Below are 21,684 nucleotides of genomic sequence, written 5' to 3' on the forward strand. Positions count from 1 at the left end.
ACCACTTCAAAGTGGCTCAGAGTCTTAGTTACTGATTTCATTTTCACTAGGTCTAGGCTTGTTACACTGGTTTTCCAGTTTTTAAAAATTGACATTCTTTTTTTTTTTTTTTTTTTTTTTTTTTTTTTTTTTTGAGACAGTCTCGTTCTGTTGCCCAGGCTGGAGTGCAGTGGCACAATCACAGCTCACTGCAGCCTCAACCTCCCGGACTCAGGGGATCCTCCCATCTCAGCCTCCCAGGTAGCTGGGACCACAGACACCCACCACCATACTCTGCTAATTTTTAAATTTTTTGTAGAGATGGGGTCTCACTATGTTGCCCAGTCTGGTCTTGAACTCATGGCCTCAAGCAATCCTCCCACCTCAGCCTCCCAAAGTGCTGGGACTACAGGTGTGAGCTACCACACCCAGTTCATGTTTTGTTTTTAGACAAGAGTGACTCTGGTGGATATAAATAAAGCCCAGATGTCTCTGTTTAGCTGTATATCCCCAGTGCCCTCACCCCTATCTCAGTGTGAGGACTCTCTGATCCCCAAAGTTGAGACACAAGTTCTGGTCCTGACTCCAGTGAGACCTGAGCACACCCCGCCCCGTCCCTGCCCCATGCCCCCGTGAGACGAGAGTGCCTCCCCGCCCCGTGCATCTCAGGAAGCCACCGCAAGGTCCAGCTCGTTACCGGTAGGCGCCCTGCTGCAGGCGGAAGTCCAGCTTCTGTCCGTCCTTCCACCAGACCACCAGGGGCTTAGGGGAGCCGCTGGCCTCGCAGGGCAGCGAGGCTGGGATGTGGGCAGTCAGGGTCAGGTTGGAGGGGCTGGGGGCGATGGCTGGAGGCTCTGGGGAGAGCACAGTGGTCAGGAGACAGGTGCAGGGGGCACAGGGGCTGGGGGCTCTCTGAGGCTGTGCCCAGAGGCAAAGCCACTGCCTACTGTCTTCCACCCATCCCTGAGGGAGCACAGAGGGAGAGGGCAGGAGAAAGCCCCGAGACAGCGCTTCCAGCAGGGTGTTTTGGGCTTTCCCCGTCCCTGAGCCTGGCACCCCCTCAGTGCCTTTCCTTGACTGAAGCCTCCAGGCCTCCACTCCCATCAGCCCCCACCTGAGGCCAGGGCCCGCCAGAGCAACCTCTTACAAGCTGATCTGTTGGAGCGGGAGGAGACTGGGGCATCTGATTCTAGTGATTTTGAATTTTATCCTTTCACGTTTTACTTTTTTTTTTTTTTTTTTTGTAGACGGAGTCTCACTCTGTCACCCAGGCTGGAGTGCAGTGGCGTGATCATGGCTCACTATAGCCTGAAACTCCCGGGCTCAAGTGATCCTCCCACCTCAGCCTCCCAAGTAGCTGGGACTACAGGCATGTGCCACCATGCTTGGCTAATTTAAACATTTTTTTTTGCAGAGATGGGGTCTCACTATGTTGCCCAGGTTGGTCTCAAACTCCTGGGATCAAGTGATCCTCCTGCCTCGGCGTCTCAGACTTGTTTTACCTTTTGTACATGGTTTCTTACTTAATCGAATCGCTGTTCTGTTACGTAATATATGCACTAAAATACATCTATCTGTGTCCTTTGAGTGTGCATGATCACGACTTTTTACTAATGGGCTTCATGGTCAAAAACATTTGAAGACCATTGGCTCTTGGCTCCTACAGCTGGGGTGACTCAGAAACTAAGAAGGACTGGGCCCCGACAGGGACTGGACATTGAAGGCCTTCCCCAGGCCACCTACCCAAGACCCGTAGGTCACGGCCTTGACGATCGGAGCCAGCAGAGTTGGATGCCAGGCAGAGGTATTGGCCGGCGTCCTGGGCAAGGACTGGCTGGATTCTCAGGGAACCCTCAGGCAGAATTTCGAACCTAGAATGGACGGGGGGTTGCCCTGGAGATGAGCAAGCCAGTGGGGTCTGGAGCAGGGCTGTCTCTAGCAAGCCCCTTCCCTCTGCCCCCACTTTCCCAGTGAGAGGATGCTGATATGGTTTGGCTCTGTCTCCACCCAAATCTCATCTTGTAGCTCCCATAATTCCCACATGTTGTGAGAGGGACCTGGTGAGAGATGATTGAATTGGGGGGCGGGTCTTTCCCGTGCTGGTCTCGTGATAGTGAATGGGTCTCACGAGATCTGATAGTTTTAAAAACGTAAGTTTCTCTGCACAAGCTCTCTCTTTGCCTGCTGCCATCCACGTAAGATGTAACTTGTTCCTCCTTTCCTTCCACCATGATTGTGAGGCCTCCCCAGCCATGTGAAACTGCAAGTCCAATAAACCTCTTTCTTTTGTAAATTGCCCAGTCTCAGGTATGTCTTTATCAGCAACATGAAAATGGACTAATACAGATGCTAACTTTGGAGGTCAGAGTCTTGCATCTGTGAGGCCAAGGTCAGGGGGTCAGAGCCATGAGCAGCTCCCCACAGCCCAAGCCAACACTGGAAAGATGGAGAGAAGGGCTGCTTTGGGCATCTCCAGCACCCTCCTGGGCTTGACCTCTCCCGAGACGCAGAAGGCGCAGCACCCTGCTCTTCCTGAGAGCAGCCCCTAGATCTGAAAAATGCCCTTTCCAAGGGCCATGTCTGTACCGTGCAATCCCGCCCCTGGCCACAGTTGATTGGATGGGGGATGGACACATCACTCAGGCTGGGCCAATGGCATTCTGTGCCCTGGGAATTTAGAGTTGGGATTCACAGACAACTTGCTAGTGAGCTGAGGAGCTGTAAACCTGGGGCTGGGGGCCACGGGGTTGTCAGGGGGTGTGTTTCTCCCATGTTCACCAAGGAAGAAGCTAAGAGAGAGAAAGAGATGAAGCCTACACAGAGAGAAGCTGAGAGAAGCTTTAAAACCATCAGATCTCGTGAGATCCATTCATGCCCCCTACCCCGCCCCATCTATCAAGGCTTCTGATCAAGTTAAACAAGCAAGAGACCTTCATGAGTGGTGGGCCTGTCCTTGTGTTCTGAGACACCCCACGTCCTGATGATAAAGTCACTTTTCTGCTCCAATTGCCCAAGTGAGTTTGATTTGCAACCCACAGAGTGGCACCTGAGAGCCTCCCCAAGGCCCACCCCTTCCCTCTCCCACCTGGGGCTCCTGGGATCCAGGGGGACCCTGTCCTTCCGCCAGCTCACGAGGGGTGCGGGCACACCGTCGGCCTGGCAAGGCAGCAGGGCTGTCTGGTTCACTGAGACGTTCACTGCAGGTGGTCCTGACCGGATGGTGGGCACCGCTGGGGAGGGGCACAGAGGGAGTGGTGCTGGGAGCTGTGGCTCCAAGGGGGTGGGCAGGGTGGGGTAAGGTGGGCAGGGTGGGGTGGGGCGGGCCCTACTCACTGTGGATCTCCACGCGGAAGGCCACGCTGGTGCTGCCTGCGGCGTTGCGGGCTGTGCAGCTGTAGTCGCCGCTGTCAGCCGTGCTCAGGGCCTGCAGCTGGAGGAACCTGCCCCGCTCCGGGAACTGTGTGTGGGCGTCCTCCTGGAGAGCCCCACCAGGGTGGAGAGACCCTTATCAGTGCCCAGCTGCACCAGGCCACCCGGCAGCAGACGCAGAAGACTGAGGAACTGGTGAAGCTGGACAGTGGCTCTGTCCTTCCAGGCTGACTGCAGGCCCTGACTGTGCCCCGCCGAGGACCCTCTAAGGAAATGCACCCCTCTGGGAGGAAATGCATCCCCTGTGCCTGGAGTTCCTGTCAGAACACCCACAACCCTGAATCCACAGCCGCAAACTGACCCCATTTGAGGGGTGGGCACAGAGAGCCTTGGTCACCGGCCCAGGCCACACAGCTGCTAAGCATAGCTTGAAGGAGCCAGGGGGAGAATACTGGGTGGGCCTCGGAAGCCCTGAGTGACCTGAGCCTTGCCTCAGTATCCCCATCCATAAAATAGGAGTGACAATGACAATGGTGGGGGGTACGACAACCGGGGAACGGGGTGCAAAGTGCAGCTCAGAGCGGGCCCTTGGCACCCGCTCTGGATCTTGGATCCGGCCAGGTCAGGTCTGAGGCCTGAGCGGGACAGAAGGCAGCACCCTGGGGCCCCTCCTGGTGCCCACCTGCAGCACGATGCCGTCTCGGTGCCACGTGATCTTGGGCGCTGGCTCTGCCTCCACCGAACACTCCAGGACCAGCTGCCCTGGGGCCAGGCCGACCACAAAGCGGGGGCCTCGGGGCCCAACAATGTTTGGAGGGGCTGGGAAGGGGGTGGCACAAGAGGATATGAGAGGGGGACTCACCCCTGCCACAAGCCTGTCCTGCCTCCCGGTCCTGCCCCCACCCCACCCCCACCACCTACCTTGAACCCTGACCCGGAAGCTCTTCTCAATTGCACCTGCAGGGCTTTCAGCCAGACAAGTGTACAGCCCGGCATCCCTAACCTGGGGATGGAGCGGGTTGAGCAGCTGCCCCTGGCCCCTCTCTGCCCGCCTCCCAATCTGGTTTCTTTCTCATGCAATGAGGGACCCAGGATTCAAACTCAGCCCTGAGAGGTCTGCCATCCACCTCCCAGCCAACCCACGCCCTCTCCCGCCATCTCACTGTTGCTTTAGGGCTGGTGTGATGCCTGCCTCTTCCCAGAAGTTCCCCTTAACTGCACCAGCCCTCCTCTGGCCTAGATGGGGTCACCTGGTTTTGGCATCAGCCTGGGCCCTGACCCTGCTGGCAGCTCCCAAGGGCACGGCCTAGGTGGGTCACCTCCACACCCTCACACCCCACACAGAGGAGGAGCTTCAGCCCAACTTTGTCAACTGCCCACTGGGTCTGGGGAACCTGCAGTCCCTCCCCTCTCCCCCAACCCCCAGCCTCGCCCCATGGCGGCGGCACTGGTACCTGCACATTCTCCACCCGGAGCACCCGTGTGGCTCTGCTGTTGTTCTCCAGCCTGGTCAGGGCCTGCCCGTCCTTATGCCAGGTGATGTTGGGCTGGGGGGTGCCCTGGGCATCACAGAGGAGCTCCATCGGGGCGCCGGGGGTCAGCGACAGCTCTGTAGGCTGGCCTGAGTCCTCAATGTGAGGGGGCTCTGCAAGCCACCATGGAGGGGAACACACAATTGACACACGTTTCCTGGACGGTACCGCACTTGAAAACACTGTGCTGAGTCCGGGGGCTCTGCTCCCACATTTTGGTGGCCCTTGTTCTTGCATCTGCCACCAAAGTTTGGTGGAAAGAAACCAGGAGCACAGCCCTGGGAGAATCAAAGCCCGGCCACCCACTGCCCGCAGGCAAGGAAGGTGAGAGAGGCATCCCAGCCGGAACCAAGTTCCCTGAGTTCTGCTCCCAGGTGGCAGTCCCAGGTCTCCAGGGTACTCACCTCCCCCACTGTCCTTCCCATTGCCCCTAGAGTCCCACCCTCTCCCCCAAGCCCAGAGAAGCTGGCCAGAGGCCAGAGGACCCACCCATGACAGTCAGCTGGAAATGCCTCCTGGCTTCCCCCGCCTCGCTCACGGCCACACAGGAGTAGGTCCCCGAGTCATCGGCTCCCACTGCCTCCAGCTGCAGGCTGGGCCCCTGCTCGAGGCTCTGGGACAACAAGGGCTCCCCGTCCTTCATCCACGACACGAGAGGCAGGGGAACGCCCTGGGCCTCGCACGAGAGTTCCACCAGGGAGCCACGAACCACCACCACGTCATTCTGGAACTCCACCGGCTCCAGGACAGGGGGCACTGTGGAGGGCAGAAAGGTGGGCAGGAACCATTCTATTCCAGGACTCTCATCTCCAGTACTCAGCTTAGACATCACCTCTTCCAGGAAGCCGCCCTGGTCCCCCAAGGCCAGGTGAGGTGCCCTCCTCTGTGCTCCCACAGCATCCTCTCCATCCCCCAGTGTCACTAGTTCCCTGGAATTGTGATTGTCTCTTTACAGAGCTGCTTCCTGCCTCTATGCCCCCACCTATCCTGGGCATATCAGAGTGCCCACAGCTACTTGTGAGGTGCGAACGAGCAATCCAGTGAGTCAGAGACTGAGCCGCAGTGTCCGCTCTCCTTGATGCCCCCAGGGCCCATCCTTAGTTCCACCCAGATGGGCAGGGGGGCCAAGGGCCTTGATTCTCACCCACCAAGGCCAGAGACCCCCTTGCCCCACCCCTGCTCCATACCCTGCACCTGCAAGGTGAAGTTCCTGTCTGCCACTCCAGCTGGGCTTGCGGCCACGCAGGTGAAGATGCCAGCATCTGCCAATTGCACCTTGGAAATCCTGAATCCCCCGAGAGGAGAGGGAGAAGGAGAGAAAAGAAAGGCAGAGAGAGAGAGAGGAAGAGAGAGGGAGAGAGAGAGAGAGAGAGAGGAAGAGAGAGGGAGAGAGAGGGAGAGAGAGGAAGAGAGAGGGAGAGAGAGAGAGAGAGAGAGGAAGAGAGAGGGAGAGAGAGGAAGAGAGAGGGAGAGGGAGAGAGAGAGAGAGAGAGAGAGAGAGGAAGAGAGAGGGAGAGAGAGGAAGAGAGAGGGAGAGAGACAGGAGAGGCTGGCTGCGTGGAAAGACTTCCTCCCTTTTCCATCCTTTGTCTCCCAAGAGCTTGCTGGCCAGAGGGGGCGGGGTCACTGAGCCCAGTCTTTGCTTAAACTCTCTCTCTCTCTCTTTTTTTTTTTTTTTTGAGATGGTGAGATGGTGTCTCACTCTGTCACCCAGGCTGGAGTGCAGTGGCGCGATCTCGGCTCACTGCAAGCTCCGCCTCCCAGGTTCACGCCATTCTCCTGCCTCAGCCTCCCGAGTAGCTGGGACTACAGGCGCCTGCCACCAGGCCCGGCTAATTTTTTGTATTTTTAGTAGAGATGGGGTTTCACCGTGTTAGCTAGGATGGTCTTGATCTTCTGACCTTGTAATCTGCCCGCCTTGGCCTCCCAAAGTGCTGGGATTACAGGCGTGAGCCACCGCACCCGGCCTGCTTAAACTCTTTACCTGGGTTCCCGGTGCCCCCAGGATAAAGCCTCCAGCTGCCTCCACCCCTGCTGCCTGCTCCAACCAATCTCATTCTGAAGCCAGACCTCCTGCCTCCCAAATTCGGGAAGCTCCGCGTCCCACATGGACAGCTTGGCTCCCCTTCCTCTACGCAGTCCTCTTTGCCCTCAGAGCTCACTGGAGTCATCTCAGCTCACTGGCTTCACTCTCTGTCCTCCCACTTTCTCTCAGCCCCTTTCGCCCCAACCACTCCTCCTGAGCTGCTCTTGCCCAGTCCCAGTGACAGCCACAGCACCAAAGCCAGCAGTCCGTCCTCAGGCCTCGTCTCCTGTGGCCCAGTTGGTCTCTCCTTCCCTGAAACCTGACTTCTCCTGCATCTCCTCCTACCCCGACCACCTCCCCTTCCCTGGGTCCCTGAGACCCATCCTAGCATTAGCATCTGGGGCGCAGTCCACACTCGCTGTGGGGTGGAGAGTGGGTGTTGCAGCCAGTCCTGGCTTCCAGCACCTCCCATTTGCTGACAATCCCCACATGTCCACTCTGAGTGGAATAGCCAACGCCTGTCCGCCGTCTCCCCTACCTGAGGGTGTGGCCAGAGCCGTGGAGGAGGGTGCGCTGGGAGAGCGGGAGGGGCAGGCCGTCCTTGAGCCAGCTCACGTGGATGGGCGGGGAGCCCCGCACAGGGCACACCATGGTCACCAGCTCCCCAGGCCTGCTCACTAGGGTCCCTGAGCCGTCTGCTCCCTGCTCGATGGTGGGAGGAACTGAGGGTGGGTAGAAAAAAGAGGGGTAGTGCGGAGGTCTTGGGAGGAAGGTGGGCTCCTCCCAGGGAAATCCCAGAAGGGGAGACCTGGACTTCTGCCGCCAGCAACCACAGTGGTCCCTTGTGAAGGATGAGGCCCGCTGCATGGGGGACACAGCCACTCCCTGACTCTCTTCTCACCTCCCCAATCTCCGCTATACCCTGGGCTGGCACTATTGTCCTCTAGTTTGAGGATGGGCCGTGGAGGCCCAGGGAAGTGAGACCCGTGGCCCAGGTCACAGTGTGGGCTTTGCTCACATGTCGCCTTATCTCCCGTGCCCAGGACCACGCATCACCCTCCAGATGCCCCGGGGCTCCTCACCCAGCACATTCACCGTGTGCAGCCTGGCGTCCTCCCCGGCTGGGTTGTGGGCCACGCAGGTGTAGGCACCCGCGTCCGAGGCCCTCAGGCCTTTTAGCACCAGGGAGCCGCCGTCCAGGTAGAACCTGCCACAGGGAAGGAGGGCCCAGGGCAGAGGCGTAAGGGAACGTGGGCCCTACCGCCTCTGGGGAGGGCATGGGCCAAGTCTTACCGGAGGTGGGGGCCCATGTCCTGGCCCAGCGGGCTGCCATCCTTCAGCCAGGCCACGTCCGGCGGCGGCTGCCCATCGGCCTCACAGTCCAGCCGCACCTCCTGCCCTTCCAAGACATGGTGCTCCTGCGCCACGCCTGAGCTCCGGATCCGGGGGGCCACTGAGGCAGGGGTGCAGTGAGGCCCTGGGTGATGGCAGGGGCTGCCATGGGAGTGGGACAGGAGGGTGCAGGCGCAGACCTACCCAGCACTGCTACCACGAAGTCCTTGCGGGCCTCAGCCTGGGTGTTCTCAGCCACGCACGTGTAGGTGCCCGCCTGGGCCGGTTGCAGGCGGCTCAGCTGGAGGCGGCCCCCCCGGGAGACCACACCGTGCACCGCGCTGCTCTCTGTGGGACAGAGGGCTCCCCTGAATCCCCCAGCCCCTTCTTGTGCTCATAGGAAACTGAGCCCCACAGAGGCAGAGGCTCCTTCTTATATGTCCCCACCTTCCCCAGCCCAGTCTCTGCTCCTTAGAAGCCTCCCTCATTTCCTTCCACTTGAGACAGCTCTTCCCAAGGGACCCGCTCCCTTCAGTGTCCAGGATTTGCTCTCAGGCCCAGCTCTCAGCTCCCATCCTCTCTCTCCCCGCCCTGCCCCTCTACCCCCATCTATCAAGGTTTCTGCTTTTGCTTTCTCCCTCCCTGCCCTGCCCCTCTACCCCTGTCTATCAAGGTTTCTGCTTTTGCTTTCTCCCTCCCTGCCCTGCCCCTCTACCCCTGTCTATCAAGGTTTCTGCTCAAGTCAAACCAGCCCCTCACTGACCCTACGCAGGTCACCCTGGGGCCTCCCCCTGGGCCTCTGCTCGGGCTCCTCCCACTCCCGGCCTTCAGGCCTCCCCCTTCATTCTCTCCAGCCACACCCCTGCCCAAAGGCATCTCTAACGGCCCCAGCCCAGGCCGATCTCCTTGCCCAGATCCTCATGGATCCTTCCAGCCTCTCAACACAAAGACACGAGCAACTGCCCCATGTCCAGCGCAGAGTCTGGGAATCAAGATGAGGGCAGCTCAGTCCCTGTCCTCAAGGAGTTCACAATGTATCAGGGGTGGGGGCCATGAAACAAGGGGACCCAGTGCTGACAAGCCCTGTGAGCCCCTGATGGAGCCGGGGAACTTGGGGGACAGGAAGGGTGGGGGAGGGCTTCCAGAGGTGGTGAATCTCTGCTGAGACGTGAATGTTGAGCAGGAATCAGCCGGGGGGAGCAGAGGTGACCACGGGAGCCTGGGTGGGTATTCCAGGCAGGGAACACATGTGCCAAGAGCTGGACGCAAAGGGAGGCGGGGCCTGCAGCCACCTGACCCGAGAGAGGCAATGACACAGGTCCACACAGAAACACGAACACAGAGGTTCACAGCAGCACTGAGCATCTCAGCCAAAAGATGCAGACACCCCAAATGCCCATCAACTGACCAGTGGATGCACAACACGTGACACAGCCACACAATGGAATATTCAGCCACAGAAGGGAATGAAGAGAAAAATTTAATTTTTAAAAATAATGAAGCACTGGCTGGGCACGGTGGCTCATGCCTATAATCCCAGCACTGTGGGAGGCCGAGGCAGGTGGATCACCTGAGGTCAGGAGTTCAAGACCAGCCTGACCAACATGGTGGAACCCCATCTCTACTAAAAATACAAACATTAGCTGGGCATGGTGGTGTGAGCCTGTAATCCCAGCTACTCGGGAGGCTGAGGCAGGAGAATCACTTCAACCCAGGAGGCGGAGGTTGCAGTGAGCCGAGATTGTGGCACTGCACCCCAGCCTGGGTAACAGAGCGAGACCCCGTCTCAAAAAAAAAAAAAGAATGAAGTACTGATCCATGCTACAACATGGATGAAACTTGAAAACACGCTAAGTGGAAGGAGCCAGACACAAAAGGCCACACACTCTATGATGCCATTAATGTGAAATGCCCAGAACAGGCCAATCCACAGAGACAGAAAGCAGATTTGTGGTTTCCTGGGTCTGGGGGAAGAAGAAATGGGGGGAAAACGGGGAGTGATTGCTAATGGGTATGGGTGTCCTTTTGGTGATAAAAATGTTCTAAATTTGATTGTGGTGAGGGTCACACAACTCTGTGACTGTACTACAAATCACTGAATTGGATGTTTTCAGTGGGTGAATTATATAGTGTGTGAATTATATCCCAATAAAGCTGTTACTGAGAGAGAGGGGCAGGTTCGAGGAGCCAGCACAGCCACGTTTAGCGCATGGAGGGGCAGGGAGAGGTGGCTGGCAGTGCCGGCCCCTGCTGTGGACGGATTTCCACCACACAAGGGACCAGCTCCGAGCTGTACCTTCAGACCTTTCTGCCCCACGTGGAGCCTGCGTGAGAGGCACAGTGGGCCCAGGAGACCATGTGGGGCTTCTGCCGTCATGCGGAGGAACGGTGGGCACAGCAGTGGCCAGAATGGGGAGGCCTGGATGGGGGATGGGGTTGACCAACAGCCCAGCTAGGACAGAGCTGAGTCACCACCAAGGAGCAGCTCCGGGGGCCAATGCTGAGCCCAGTGTCAGCCAGTGGGCTTTCCACGGCCCTCAGCACCTGCCCTGCACAATGGAGAGCCCACGTCTGCTGTCTCATGGGAGCTGACTGAGGACGTGGATGCAAAGGAGCTTCCAAACCCTCACAGGAGACGCTCTTTATGTTTGGATTCCAAGGGCCAATAAATAACGCTTCACTCAAACACAAATGTCGGGGGGCCAACACGGCACTGCCAGTCTCTGGTTTTGCCAAGATCATCAACAACCAATAACTTCCTTCGTCCGCTTCTGCTGTCATCTTATTAAAGAAAGGAATGCTTTACGCAAAACAGACAAGGACAGATGTGCTCACCCATGGGCATCCTGTCCTTCAGCCAAGTGACCGTGGGTGCAGGGACCCCGGACACATCACAGGTCAGGACCAGGGGGCTCCCAGCCACCTGGCTCACTGTCTCTGTCTTGGGGTTCTCAAATGTTGGGGGCACTGCAGGAAGAAAGCCAGACTGTCAGAATTCTGAGACTCTTCCCCAATTTCCTTCCCCTCAGGCAGATCAGGGAGGCCTAAGAAGCCCTTCCTGGTAGTTAGGAGTTCCCATTTTATATTTTATTCACAAATGTAAATAGAACCAGTGCCTGGCTATTTTAAAGCATACAAAGCAAAGCTCCAGCGGGGTCTCCTTAGCTCAAGGATGGTAAATGGGAGGCTCACTCACCCACAGTCCTTAACCTGTGCCAGGGCAGACATCACTAATCGATCCCAACACTCTCTCCTGCTCCGCCAGGATGAAGTCACACACCCCAGGCAGCCACCACCAGCAGAACAGAGTCAACCAGGCTCAAGATGAAATGCCTTTGCCCTCAGGGACCAGATATTCCCCCTCTTTCCACTGTTCATCAATGTAGCCATCAGAAAGGGCTGGGAGCTTTGAGCAGCAAGCCTGGTGTCAGTCCTTTTCTTGTTACTTTATTTTTTATTTTTTGTAGATTCAAGTTCTCACTATGTTGCCCTGTCTGATCTCAAACTCCTGGGCTCAAGTGATCACCCCTGCCTCAGCCTTTCAAAGTGCTGGGATTACAGGCATGAGCCCCTGCACTCCATCTTGTCAGTCCTTTTCAACGATTGTGTTGCGTATGGCTCAGGGTTGCATGTGCCCACCGCTCACCTGGTTGGGAGGCTACTGGCTTTGGCATCTGTGACAGATGGCTGGTGTCCCCTCAGCCCGTTCTTCCCACTGTGCATAGCAGAGTTTTAGCTGAGCCCACGATTACTCTAGCAGAAACTACATTTCCCAGTGTCCCCTGCAGCCAGCTGCCTGAGCGCTCACTAATGGCATACACGCAGAAGGGACAGGTGCAACTTCTGCATGAAATAAATGCTTGCCCACCACTTCTGCTCTTTTCTGCTTCCTGTGGGCCAGGACAGGATGCCGTGTCCCAGTTTCAACCATATGCACAAGAACAACACCCTAAGAAATGGAAGATCAACAGGAGGGAAGGAACCCGGGTCCCTTAACTACCGCATGGAGCTGAGCTACCCACCAGCCTAGACACCCACCTCTGGGCTTTTGAATAAGAGTTAAACTCTCTCATTTACTCAACCATATTTTGGGGTCTTCTTGTGGCACAGCTAAGTCTCTATTCTAACTAACATGACATCTGAGCACCAGAAAATCTGGCCAAGTTTCCTGGACAGTGTAAATAGGCTCCTCCTCACCCCAGCTGGAGCCACATGTCCAATCAAACGGCATCTGTGCTCCATCCTTGGGTGGATGGGATAGGGCCCCCTGGGGATCAAGATGCAGGTGACGTGGCCTCCTGTGTGTCTGATCTCATAGGGCTCCTTCATCTTAGTGCCCACATGCCAGGCCCCGTGCCCAGCACTTTATAGACACTGTCATGGCGGTCCATGGGATCCATGGGATTGGGCAGGTCCACTGTGCCTGGCAGGCAGCTACTGCTTTTAGACTCATTCACTGAAGGCAAACCTTAGGCTCTGAGGGACAAAGTCACTCTACTAAGCTCCATGAAGCAGGTCACCGGCAGAGTTCTATTTGGAGCCTGCTAACCTTAGTTTTTTAAATTCTAGAAATTAGCTGGGTGCACTGGCTCACGCCTGTAATGTCAGCACTTTGGGAGGCTGAGGCAGGAGGTTTGCTTGAGTCCAGGGGTTCGAAACCAGCCTGGGCAACATAATGAGGCCCCATCTCTACAAAAAGAAAGAGATGTAGATATAGATATGTACACAAATTCTAGTCATCGTGCCTTCAGCACTTAGCAGCACTGCCTCTGCCCAGCTATTGTCTTTGTCCTCCTTGGCAGCCCTGGGTGTTGCTAGGGGCTCCACAGTCACGTTGGCCAGGCTGGTCCCTGGCTTACCCTGGACGGTGAGGGTGAAGGTCCGCACGGCCTCCCCAGCCACGTTGCTGACTTTACAGCTGTATAAACCTTTATCCGATACCTGAGAGAGGAAGAGCACACAGTGGCTGTGTGCTGGAGCTGGAAGTGGGGTGCTAGGGCTCCCCAAAAGCATCTAGCCCCCCAAAACTTCCAGAGCAGGGGCCTCCCAAATATGCTGGTCCTGACTGGGGAGCCAAAGGGAATCAGGACGCTCTGGCCTTTTCCAAGAGCCTCAAGAAGCAGAAGGGCCCCTCAACAGTGAATACACAGGCTCTGGGGGCCTCCCTCCCTGGGCCAAGCTGGCAGGAAGAGGTCACCCTTGCTGTGGGGATGGAGCCTGGCCAGGAATGGATTTCCAGGGGGACAGCAAACATTCATCCAACAAACACTGTGAGCATCTAATCCACACCAAGGAAGGAGGGAGGGAGGGCAGGGCAGACTCCCAGGAGTCTCAGATGGTCAGCCGGAGCGGACCAGATAAAAGCATCTAGATGCTGAGGAAACCGAGGCAGGAAGGGCTCATGCCATGACTGCAGGGCTGGGTCTGGAACGTGACTCCAGAGCCCTGAGCTCTGCCCATGTCTTCCACCCTGGAAGCTGCTAATCAACTCGGTTTGGGGTCTGACAGGCCAAGGAGGCAGCAACTCATATCCTGCCCACCTTCCTCCCCGCAGCTCGCCAGGGCTGGGAGGCAACTTTCCTGCAGCGCTCATGGCTGCCTGTGCCCCCAAGGTTGCTCACCTGGGCTTCCTGGATCTCCAGCCTCTGCCCACCCCGCAGAGCCTGGGTCCGCTGCGCCAGGACCAGGGGCTGCCCATCCTTGTACCAGGTCACAGTTGGCTCAGGGAGCGCATCTGTCTCGCAGCTCAGGACAGCTTTGTCCCCAACCCTCACCAGGACTGCATCCTGGGGGCCGCTGGGAGCCTGCCTGAAGGCAGGGGGAACTGGGGGCAGGAGATAGCAGAGTGAGGTGCTGCAGCTTTCCCCGCGCCCTCCCCACTCAGCCACAGGGAAAATGCCAGTGGAAACCCACCAGGGTCACACAGCAGACCCAGCCCTGGGGGCTGGCGCAGACCCAGGGGAGGTGGAGGAAGAGAACCAGGCCAGCACGCCAAGGACCCACTGAGTGACCAGGGACAGCCTCCTGCCTCTCTGAGCCTCAACCTCCTAGATGGGGGAGATGCTGACGCCCGCCCCCACCCAGGCTTTTTCCTACAGGGGCAGGGCCCTCTGTCGGGGCCCGTTCAGCCCCTGTGGCTCCAGTGAACCAATGTAGAAGCCCTCCTTCCCCATGGCTGTGAGCCCACAGGCCTGGCGCAGTGTCTGGCTGGTGTTCGTGCAAGTGAATGGACCAGCCCTGGGGCTAGAAAGAACCTTCCAGCGAGTCCTTGCTCAAGACACCTTGGGCCAGCTTTTCCCCAAGAGGATTCTGAAGACCACGAGCCTTGAAACAGGCTCCACCGTGAAACAGGCTTCCCCCGCCGCACAAGGCTTGGGGAGGCCCCTTCCCCAGCCAGGCTCTTGGGGCCCATCCCACTGCTCCCCCTCCTCAGAGCTGATCCGTGCGGGCGTCCCAGCCTCCCCCTGTGCCTCCTGGCCCTCTCCTGTCTATGTTCTCTGGGGGAGTATGGGCTGAGGGGTGACCGAAGGAGCGGGGACAGTACGAGTCGGGGACAGACATGGACATACCCAGAACACTGAGCTGCACCAGCTTCTGGTCTCGGCCGGCAGCATTGAGGGCTTCGCACATGTACATCCCGGAGTCCGACAGCCGTGCTCTCCCCAGCTGCAGCGTGTGGGTGCCTGCCGGGGGAAGCCAGCCCCTCACATCAGCATTCCAGCCCAGCCCCCAGTCCTAAATCCCTGCACAACTGACGGCCCTGTCCCAGGTCGGGGGAGCAACTCTCTCCCCACGTTACCTTAGAGTTGGGCCGGACACCTCAGTTTACCCACCAGGCAGGAGGAAGACCTCTTCACCCAGGGAGAGGGCCTGGCTGTCCTTGTACCACGTGACCTCGGGGTTTGGGTGAGCGTGGACGTCGCAAGGGAGGGAGACGCTGCTGTTGAGGATGGCAGTGACCTGCTCCAAGTCCAGGCCTGCGATTCGTGGTGGGACTATCCCCACAGCCACCACGGTAGAGAAAGGCATGAGAATCATACCAGCAGGGGAGCACGGAGCCCAAGAGAAACCCTGAGCCTCACCCAGCTCCTGGGGCTTCACCTCGGCACAACTTCAAATAATTCAGAAACCTCCATTTGCCATGACTCTCTTACACAGAAGGACACTGGGTAGGGGATCAGAGAGGGAGAGTCACTGTTCCAAGGCCACACAGCTGGTCAGTGGCAGAGCTAAGATATCAATTCAGGTTTGAGCCCATGACCTTGAGGGCTCAACACTATCTTCCTCCATCTCCAAGACCATCTGGAGACAGAACTCACAGCCACTGCAGTGTGGTGTACATCATGAGTTGCAGAGGTTAGCAGCGCAGGCTCCGGGGCGGTGAGACCCCCCCCCCGACCCCACTCCTCTCTGAGGGCGACCTCCCTGAGTCTCCTCCCACAGCTGCAAAGCTGGGCTAACCTAGCTCTGCTGGAAGGAGTCAGCCCAGGGAAAGTGCTCAGCCTCGTGTCAGGTACACAGTAAGTGCTCAGTAATGGTGGTGGTAATGCCTGGCCACCTCCAAAGTTGCTTAAAACCACCTGGGGTTGGCCCAGTAGTGATCAGGGCCTCCCAAATGCTCTCTGTCTCGGGATGTGGCTGGGGCCAGCTGGGATCCCTGAACTCTGATTGCAGGACCCAGAGCCCAGGATACTGGAAGCCCCAAGGCAGTGCTCCCTGGGAAGGGAAAAGGAACCCACAGGGGCTGCCTGCTCAGCCCAGCTCACCTTGAACCCTGAGGGTGAAGAGCTTCTCAGCGGAGCCCGCCTGGTTCTCGGCCACACACATGTAGCTGGCGGCGTCGGCCACCTCTGCCGTGGAAACCTGTGGGTGCAGGGAGCCATGCCTGGGAGATACCTGAGACCCCTTGGACACCACCACCCGCAGGAATGACTGCGAGGACTCCCTCCCATCCCATGCCAGGGAAGCAGGCACCAGGCAGCTCATGGAGACCTGGAACCTCCTCCATCCAGGGCCTTGTGTGGCGCTCAGGAGCAGGCGTGTGAGGTTGGTGTTGGGTGGTTCTCTGTAGCAAACCAGATGTGACAAGAGCCTCCCCCACCCCTGTGGAGGGCCGTGCTGTGTGTGTTGGGCTCCCGGGGTCCCTGCAGCTCTGTGTCTGCACATGGGGTGACTCAGGGGGCTGCCTGATGTCTGAGTGCTGGGCACGGCTCTGCACGCGCCAGCTGGTGATCCCGCAGAAGGCTGCTGTGTGCGGTGCTGGGCTCTGGGTCCCGCACTCATGTGCATCCTTTGCTAGGTGTCTCCTGAAGCTCTGGATGCCGTGCACAGGCCTGTGCTGGCGCAGCATGCCTCCTCACAGGTGATTCTTGGCTGGGCTCCAGCATGGTTCCCAGCAAAGAGCCTCATTTGCAGATAACGACCCCTCCCTGGCTCCCAGACAAGTGGTGCTGGGCCTCAGCAGCCACTGCCCCTAGCCCGTGCAGGGGGCTGCCCTGACCTGCAAGACTTGCCCGTCCTCCAGGACCTGCAGCCGTGGGCTCGGGGAGAGAGGCAGCCCATTCTGGAGCCACGAGATGGTGGGCACGGGGTTTCCCAGGGCCGGGCACTGCAGGCTGACGGTGCTGCTGGCATTGACTGTCACCTCTTCCACCAGCTCCTCTGTGTCACCCAGGATCACAGGTGGGGCTGGGGGTGGGGGAGAGGGGGCTGAGGGGCTGGCACAGGTCCCTGGGGGCAGGGGTGGCCGTGGAGGCGAGAGTGGCACTTGGTGTCAGGCGCTGGTCGGGATCCTCATGCCCTTCTCTCCAAGCCCTCCCAATCCCTAACGCAGCGAAGGAATCGGGGGCACAGAAAGGGTTGTGATTTGCTCGATGTCACACAGCTAGGAAGCTTCTGACTTGGAACCTGCGCCCAGTCCTGCATGATTCTTTGAGGCCAAGCATGTAACTCCAATTTCAACCTCTGAGTACAGCAAGACTGTGTGCACTTTGCCTCGGCCCCTTCTGAGGGAGGCCCTTACGGCGCCTGCAGTCCCGGGAATCCCCACCTGCAGGCCCCGCCACTCACTCAGCACCAGCAGCTCGTAGTGCAGCCAGTCCTCGCCCACCTCGTTGGAGGCCTTGCACGAGTACCTCCCGGCATCCTCTGCCCGCACCAGGGGGATCTGCAGGACCCGGCCTCCTGCAGGGACACGGGACAGAGGCCTGGGCTCAGGCATGAGAGTCACCCCCAAGAGCAAGGACGCTGCCCCCTCCTCTGGAGTGGACCTGGGACATGTGACTGTCCCCTGCCTCATCTGTGAAAGGAGGAGAATCGGCCTGTCCTGCCCAGCTCACGGGTGGAGTGGAGTCAAGTCAGGGCACAGCCACCACTCACTGCGTGCCAGGCCCTGGGCTGCACATTCTCGGCCTGTCCCACAGTGCCTCCGTGGGGCACACGCTGTTGTCACTCCCATCTTACAGATGGCAAACCTGAGCCTTCATGGCAGTGCTGGGCGTGACAGCAGTGGTTGCTGGCTCAGCTCTGCTGCTGTGCTGAGCCCAGCTCCTTGGTAAGGGCAGAGTCCAAGCAGAGACTCAGGAGGCAAGGAGGCAGCTCCTGGGGCTGTGGCGGTTGGTGGGGGTAGAAGTAGGGGTGGGGGCCGGGGAGGCATCGCCTGGGACCCTCTGTGATCAAAAGCCAGCCAGGGGCCAGGCACAGTGGCTCTCGCCTACAATCCTACAATCCCAGCACTTTGGGAGGCCAAGGCAGGTAGATCACCTGAGGTCAGTAGTTCAAAACCAACCTGGCCAACATGGCGAAACCCCATCTCTACTAAAAATACAAAAATTCCCCGGGTGTGGCGGCGCACACCTGTAATCCTAGCTACTCAGAAGGCTGAGGCAGGAGAATCGCTTAAACCCAGGAGGCAGAGGTTGCAGTGAGCCAAGATTGCCACTGCACTGTAGCCTGGGCAACAGAGTGAGACTCTATCTCAGAAAAAAAAAAAAGAGCCAGCCAAGGCCAGAGCCTGGCATCTATGGGGGCTGGAGTTGGTCTCCAGTGGGGGCCTGGTTAGGGTTACTGCATGCTCAGAATTCTAGGTTGGGGCTGGCCGGCCCGGGCTGTGGGTGGCTTGACCAGGTTAAGAGCCTGCAGAGCCCAGTGGCCAGGATTGAGGCAGCAGTGGCATTGTAGGGGTCAGTTGATGTTTGAGGTTAGTGTAAGGGTCAGTTGATGTTTGAGGTTAGTGTAAGGTCAGGGTAAGAATTCAGGTCAGCTGTGACCATGACGCCTATTTTCTCAGGATTAGAGAACAGAGGTTAGAGGTCAGTTGTCAGGGTGAGAGGTGAGTGGTAGGGTTGGAGGTAAGTGGGCAGGACTGGGGGGCAGTTGGTGGCTGTGGTCTGGGTTCAGCTATTGGTTGGGATTAGCTGATGGTTAGAGTCTGATCGGGATCAGCAGGTGACAGAGCCTGCTGTGCACCCAGGACTTGGGGTCAGGATCAGTGGTCAGTGGCCAGGTTAAGGGGTCCGTCCAGAGGTTTCTAATAGGAACTAAGAGTGTTCAGTAAGAGTTGCACTCCTGGATCTGCAAGAGGCCTCCTTCTTTTTTTTTTTCTTTTTTTTCTTTTTTTTCTTTTTTTGAGATAGAGTCTTGATCTGTCACTCAGGCTGGAGTGCAGTGGTGTGATCACGGCTCACTGAAGCCTTGACCTCCTGGGCTTAAGGGATTCTCCTTCTTCAGCCTCTTGAGTAGCTGGGACCACAGGTACATGCCACCACGCCCAGCTAGTTTTAAAATATTTTGTACAGACGGGGTCTCACGATGTTGCCCAGGCTGGTCTTGAATACCTGGGCTCAAGCGATTCTCCCACCTCAGCCTCCCAAAGTGCTGGGATTACAGGTGTGAGCCACGGCGCCCAGCCACCTCCTTTTCTTGCAAGCACCAAAGTAGAAATCCTGGTCTGATTCTGCTCATTGGAGACCTGTGCAACTGACCACTTCTCCCCAAAACCAGCCCCATTGCCGGCCCATCTCTGGCAGGACACAGTTCGAATCTCAAACAGAGAGACCACCCAGGCTTCCCTCATGAGCCAGGTGGGCGGGGCATTTCTAAGCCCCACCCCTGGAGCCTTTTAAGTCAAAATCACCTACAAAAAATTATTCTAAAATAAAAGGTTTACTTAAAAAAATTAAATTACCTTAAATAAACAAATACCACTTAAGGTGGTGAAAGAAAAAACAAAACCTGGCTGAGCGTGGTGGCTCACGCCTATAATCCCAGCATGTTGGGAGGCCGATCCGAGACAGTGGGTCACCTGAGGTCGGGAGTTCGAGACCAGGCTGGCCAACATGGAAAAACCCCATCTGTACTAAAAATACAAAAAGTAGCCAGGCGTGGTGGCGCATGCCTGTAATCCCAGCTACTTGGGAGGCTGAGGTAGGAGAATCACTTGAACCCAGGAGGTGGAGGTTGCAGTGAGCCAAGGTTGCACCATTGCACTACAGCCTGGGCAATAAGAGCGAAACTCCATCCCAAAAAATAAAAATAGAAAAAAAAAGAAAAAAACCCCAGACACAAAAGACATGAGTTCAGCCACCACAGTGTGCCCTTCAGTGCCCAGCTAGAGCTTCGTCAGCGTTTGGGGTCATGAGCTTTGTTGATGATTAACAAAGAAGCCAGCTGCCTCTGCAGAGAAAGTGGCAGCTTCTGCCGATCATTTAAGGACATTACAGATCTTGAAGCCCAGAAGGGCATGCCCCATGATAGGAGGCTCTGCTCTATAAACCAGAGGCAAAAGGCAATCCAGTCTTTGCCTTCACACAGGCAAAGAACTTGTAGCCCCAGTTTACAAATTGCAGCTAAGGTCCAGAGTGGTTGTGTGCTCTGCTTAAGGTCACACAGCAGGCAGCACACAGGAGAGCTCAAAGCGCCCACTTTCTTCACGCACCCCTGACCCACCTTGCAGCACAGACACCCCATTCCCGGCCGAGAGGGGCTGATCCTCTCTGTACCAGGTGAGGTCCGGGGGTGGGATCGCGTTGGTGTCGCAGTACAGGTAGGCTGGGTTGTTCTCCACGATCTCCCTGTATTCCGTGACTCCGCCCCGGGCCTCCTCCTCCCGGGACAGGATCTCGAAGGCTGCACTGAAATCACCCACCTTCTGGAACATGGGGGGCACTGGGTGGGGGAGACAAAGCCCTTAGGAAGCACAGCAGGCGGGGGGGAATGCACCTCTGCTCACGGAGATTCTCGTCCCAGCCTCTCCCAGGTGCGGAAATCCATTACTTGAGCCATTCCCTTGGGTCAGGGCATCTGTTAAATTCCCTCACTCCCTAAACCGGTGTTTATTGAGCAACTACTATGTGCTGGGCACTAGGATAAGGCTCATTCCCTAAGCAGCTCATGTCTAATGGACGCTAAAGACTCCCTGTAACATGGAAATATTTTTCACAGTTGGAAGCCAGATACTAAGCTTCAGCCGATGTTTGTTTATCAGAGCATAGAGGCACAAAATCATCAGCTTTAGAAATGGAGGGGGGCCCTCAAGGTCACCTGCTTTGATCACCTGCATTTTACAAAGGATCAAATTAAGGCCTGGAGGGGGCAGTGTCATCCCCAGGTTGTCCCCAGGTAACAACCAGTTCATGACAGAGCCAGAGCTAGAGGACTGGTGGCCAGAAGCACCGGAGATGAAAAAGGGTATGAGCAGCCCAGAGCAGGTGTTCCTCCTGCCAGGACACTCCATGGGCATTGTGTAGCAAAACCTGGTTCTGAGCACTTATCCATCGCCCAGCTTGCCTGTCAGCCTCCTGCCTCCCTGCCTCCCCATTCTAGCCTCCCAGCCTCCCGCTCCCAGCCTCCCCTTCCCACCTCCCTGCCTCCCCCTCCCAGCCTCTCTTTCCCAGCTTCCCCATCCCAGCCTCCCATTCCCAGCTCCCTGCCTCCCAGCCTCCCCTTCCTACCTTCCACCCTCCCCCTCCTGGCCTCCCCATCCCAGCCTCCCTGCCTCCCCCTCCCAGCCTCCCTTTCCCAGCCTCCCCATCCCAGCCTACCAGCCTCCTCATCCCAGCCTCTCAGCCTCCCCTTCCCAGCCTCCTCATCCCAGCCTCCCAGCCTCTCCCGCCCAGCTTCTCTGACTCCTGGCTCCCTCCTTTCCTTCCTTCACTTTTTAAAAAGGAAAACGTCAAACACTGACGCAAGCAAGAGAAGAATATAATGAGCCCCAGGTACCCACAAGCAGTTTCAACCATTGAGGCCGCCACTCAGCTTACTCTCGACCAGAGATTCTGAAGCGAATCCCCAGGTTTCCCTAACAACGCGAGAGGCATCTGGCAGAGGGGCTAAGAGTGTGGCGTTCTGGCTCAACCAGACCATTCCAGGCTCCACCACTCAATTCTATGGTTTGGGGCCACAGCCCTCATGTCTTGACTTTGGTCCCTCAAGGCAGAGGGGTTGGGG

The 21,684-nt window shown here is 57.6% G+C and overlaps 1 protein-coding gene across 1 annotated transcript in view; it reads right to left on the minus strand.

The window, feature by feature from the left end:
• HMCN2 (hemicentin 2) overlaps positions 1-21,684 on the minus strand; it is a 165,230-nt gene that overhangs the window by 34,685 nt on the left and 108,861 nt on the right. The window contains exons 54-75 of the mRNA XM_008975935.4: positions 20,185-20,403; positions 17,308-17,421; positions 16,739-16,926; positions 16,005-16,101; positions 15,072-15,233; positions 14,808-14,921; positions 13,860-14,062; positions 13,098-13,179; positions 11,074-11,205; positions 8,443-8,586; positions 8,200-8,359; positions 7,989-8,113; positions 7,445-7,628; positions 6,068-6,165; positions 5,370-5,636; positions 4,803-4,993; positions 4,270-4,351; positions 4,031-4,167; positions 3,313-3,454; positions 3,065-3,209; positions 1,723-1,850; positions 677-833 (exon numbers count right to left, since the gene is read on the minus strand). Coding sequence (XP_008974183.3) covers positions 677-833; positions 1,723-1,850; positions 3,065-3,209; positions 3,313-3,454; positions 4,031-4,167; positions 4,270-4,351; positions 4,803-4,993; positions 5,370-5,636; positions 6,068-6,165; positions 7,445-7,628; positions 7,989-8,113; positions 8,200-8,359; positions 8,443-8,586; positions 11,074-11,205; positions 13,098-13,179; positions 13,860-14,062; positions 14,808-14,921; positions 15,072-15,233; positions 16,005-16,101; positions 16,739-16,926; positions 17,308-17,421; positions 20,185-20,403 — 3,271 coding nt within the window. The remainder of the gene's footprint in view (positions 1-676; positions 834-1,722; positions 1,851-3,064; positions 3,210-3,312; positions 3,455-4,030; positions 4,168-4,269; positions 4,352-4,802; positions 4,994-5,369; positions 5,637-6,067; positions 6,166-7,444; positions 7,629-7,988; positions 8,114-8,199; positions 8,360-8,442; positions 8,587-11,073; positions 11,206-13,097; positions 13,180-13,859; positions 14,063-14,807; positions 14,922-15,071; positions 15,234-16,004; positions 16,102-16,738; positions 16,927-17,307; positions 17,422-20,184; positions 20,404-21,684) is intronic.

This window comes from Pan paniscus, chromosome 11 (assembly GCF_029289425.2).
Source record: "Pan paniscus chromosome 11, NHGRI_mPanPan1-v2.0_pri, whole genome shotgun sequence".
NCBI classification, from domain to species: Eukaryota; Metazoa; Chordata; class Mammalia; order Primates; family Hominidae; genus Pan; species Pan paniscus.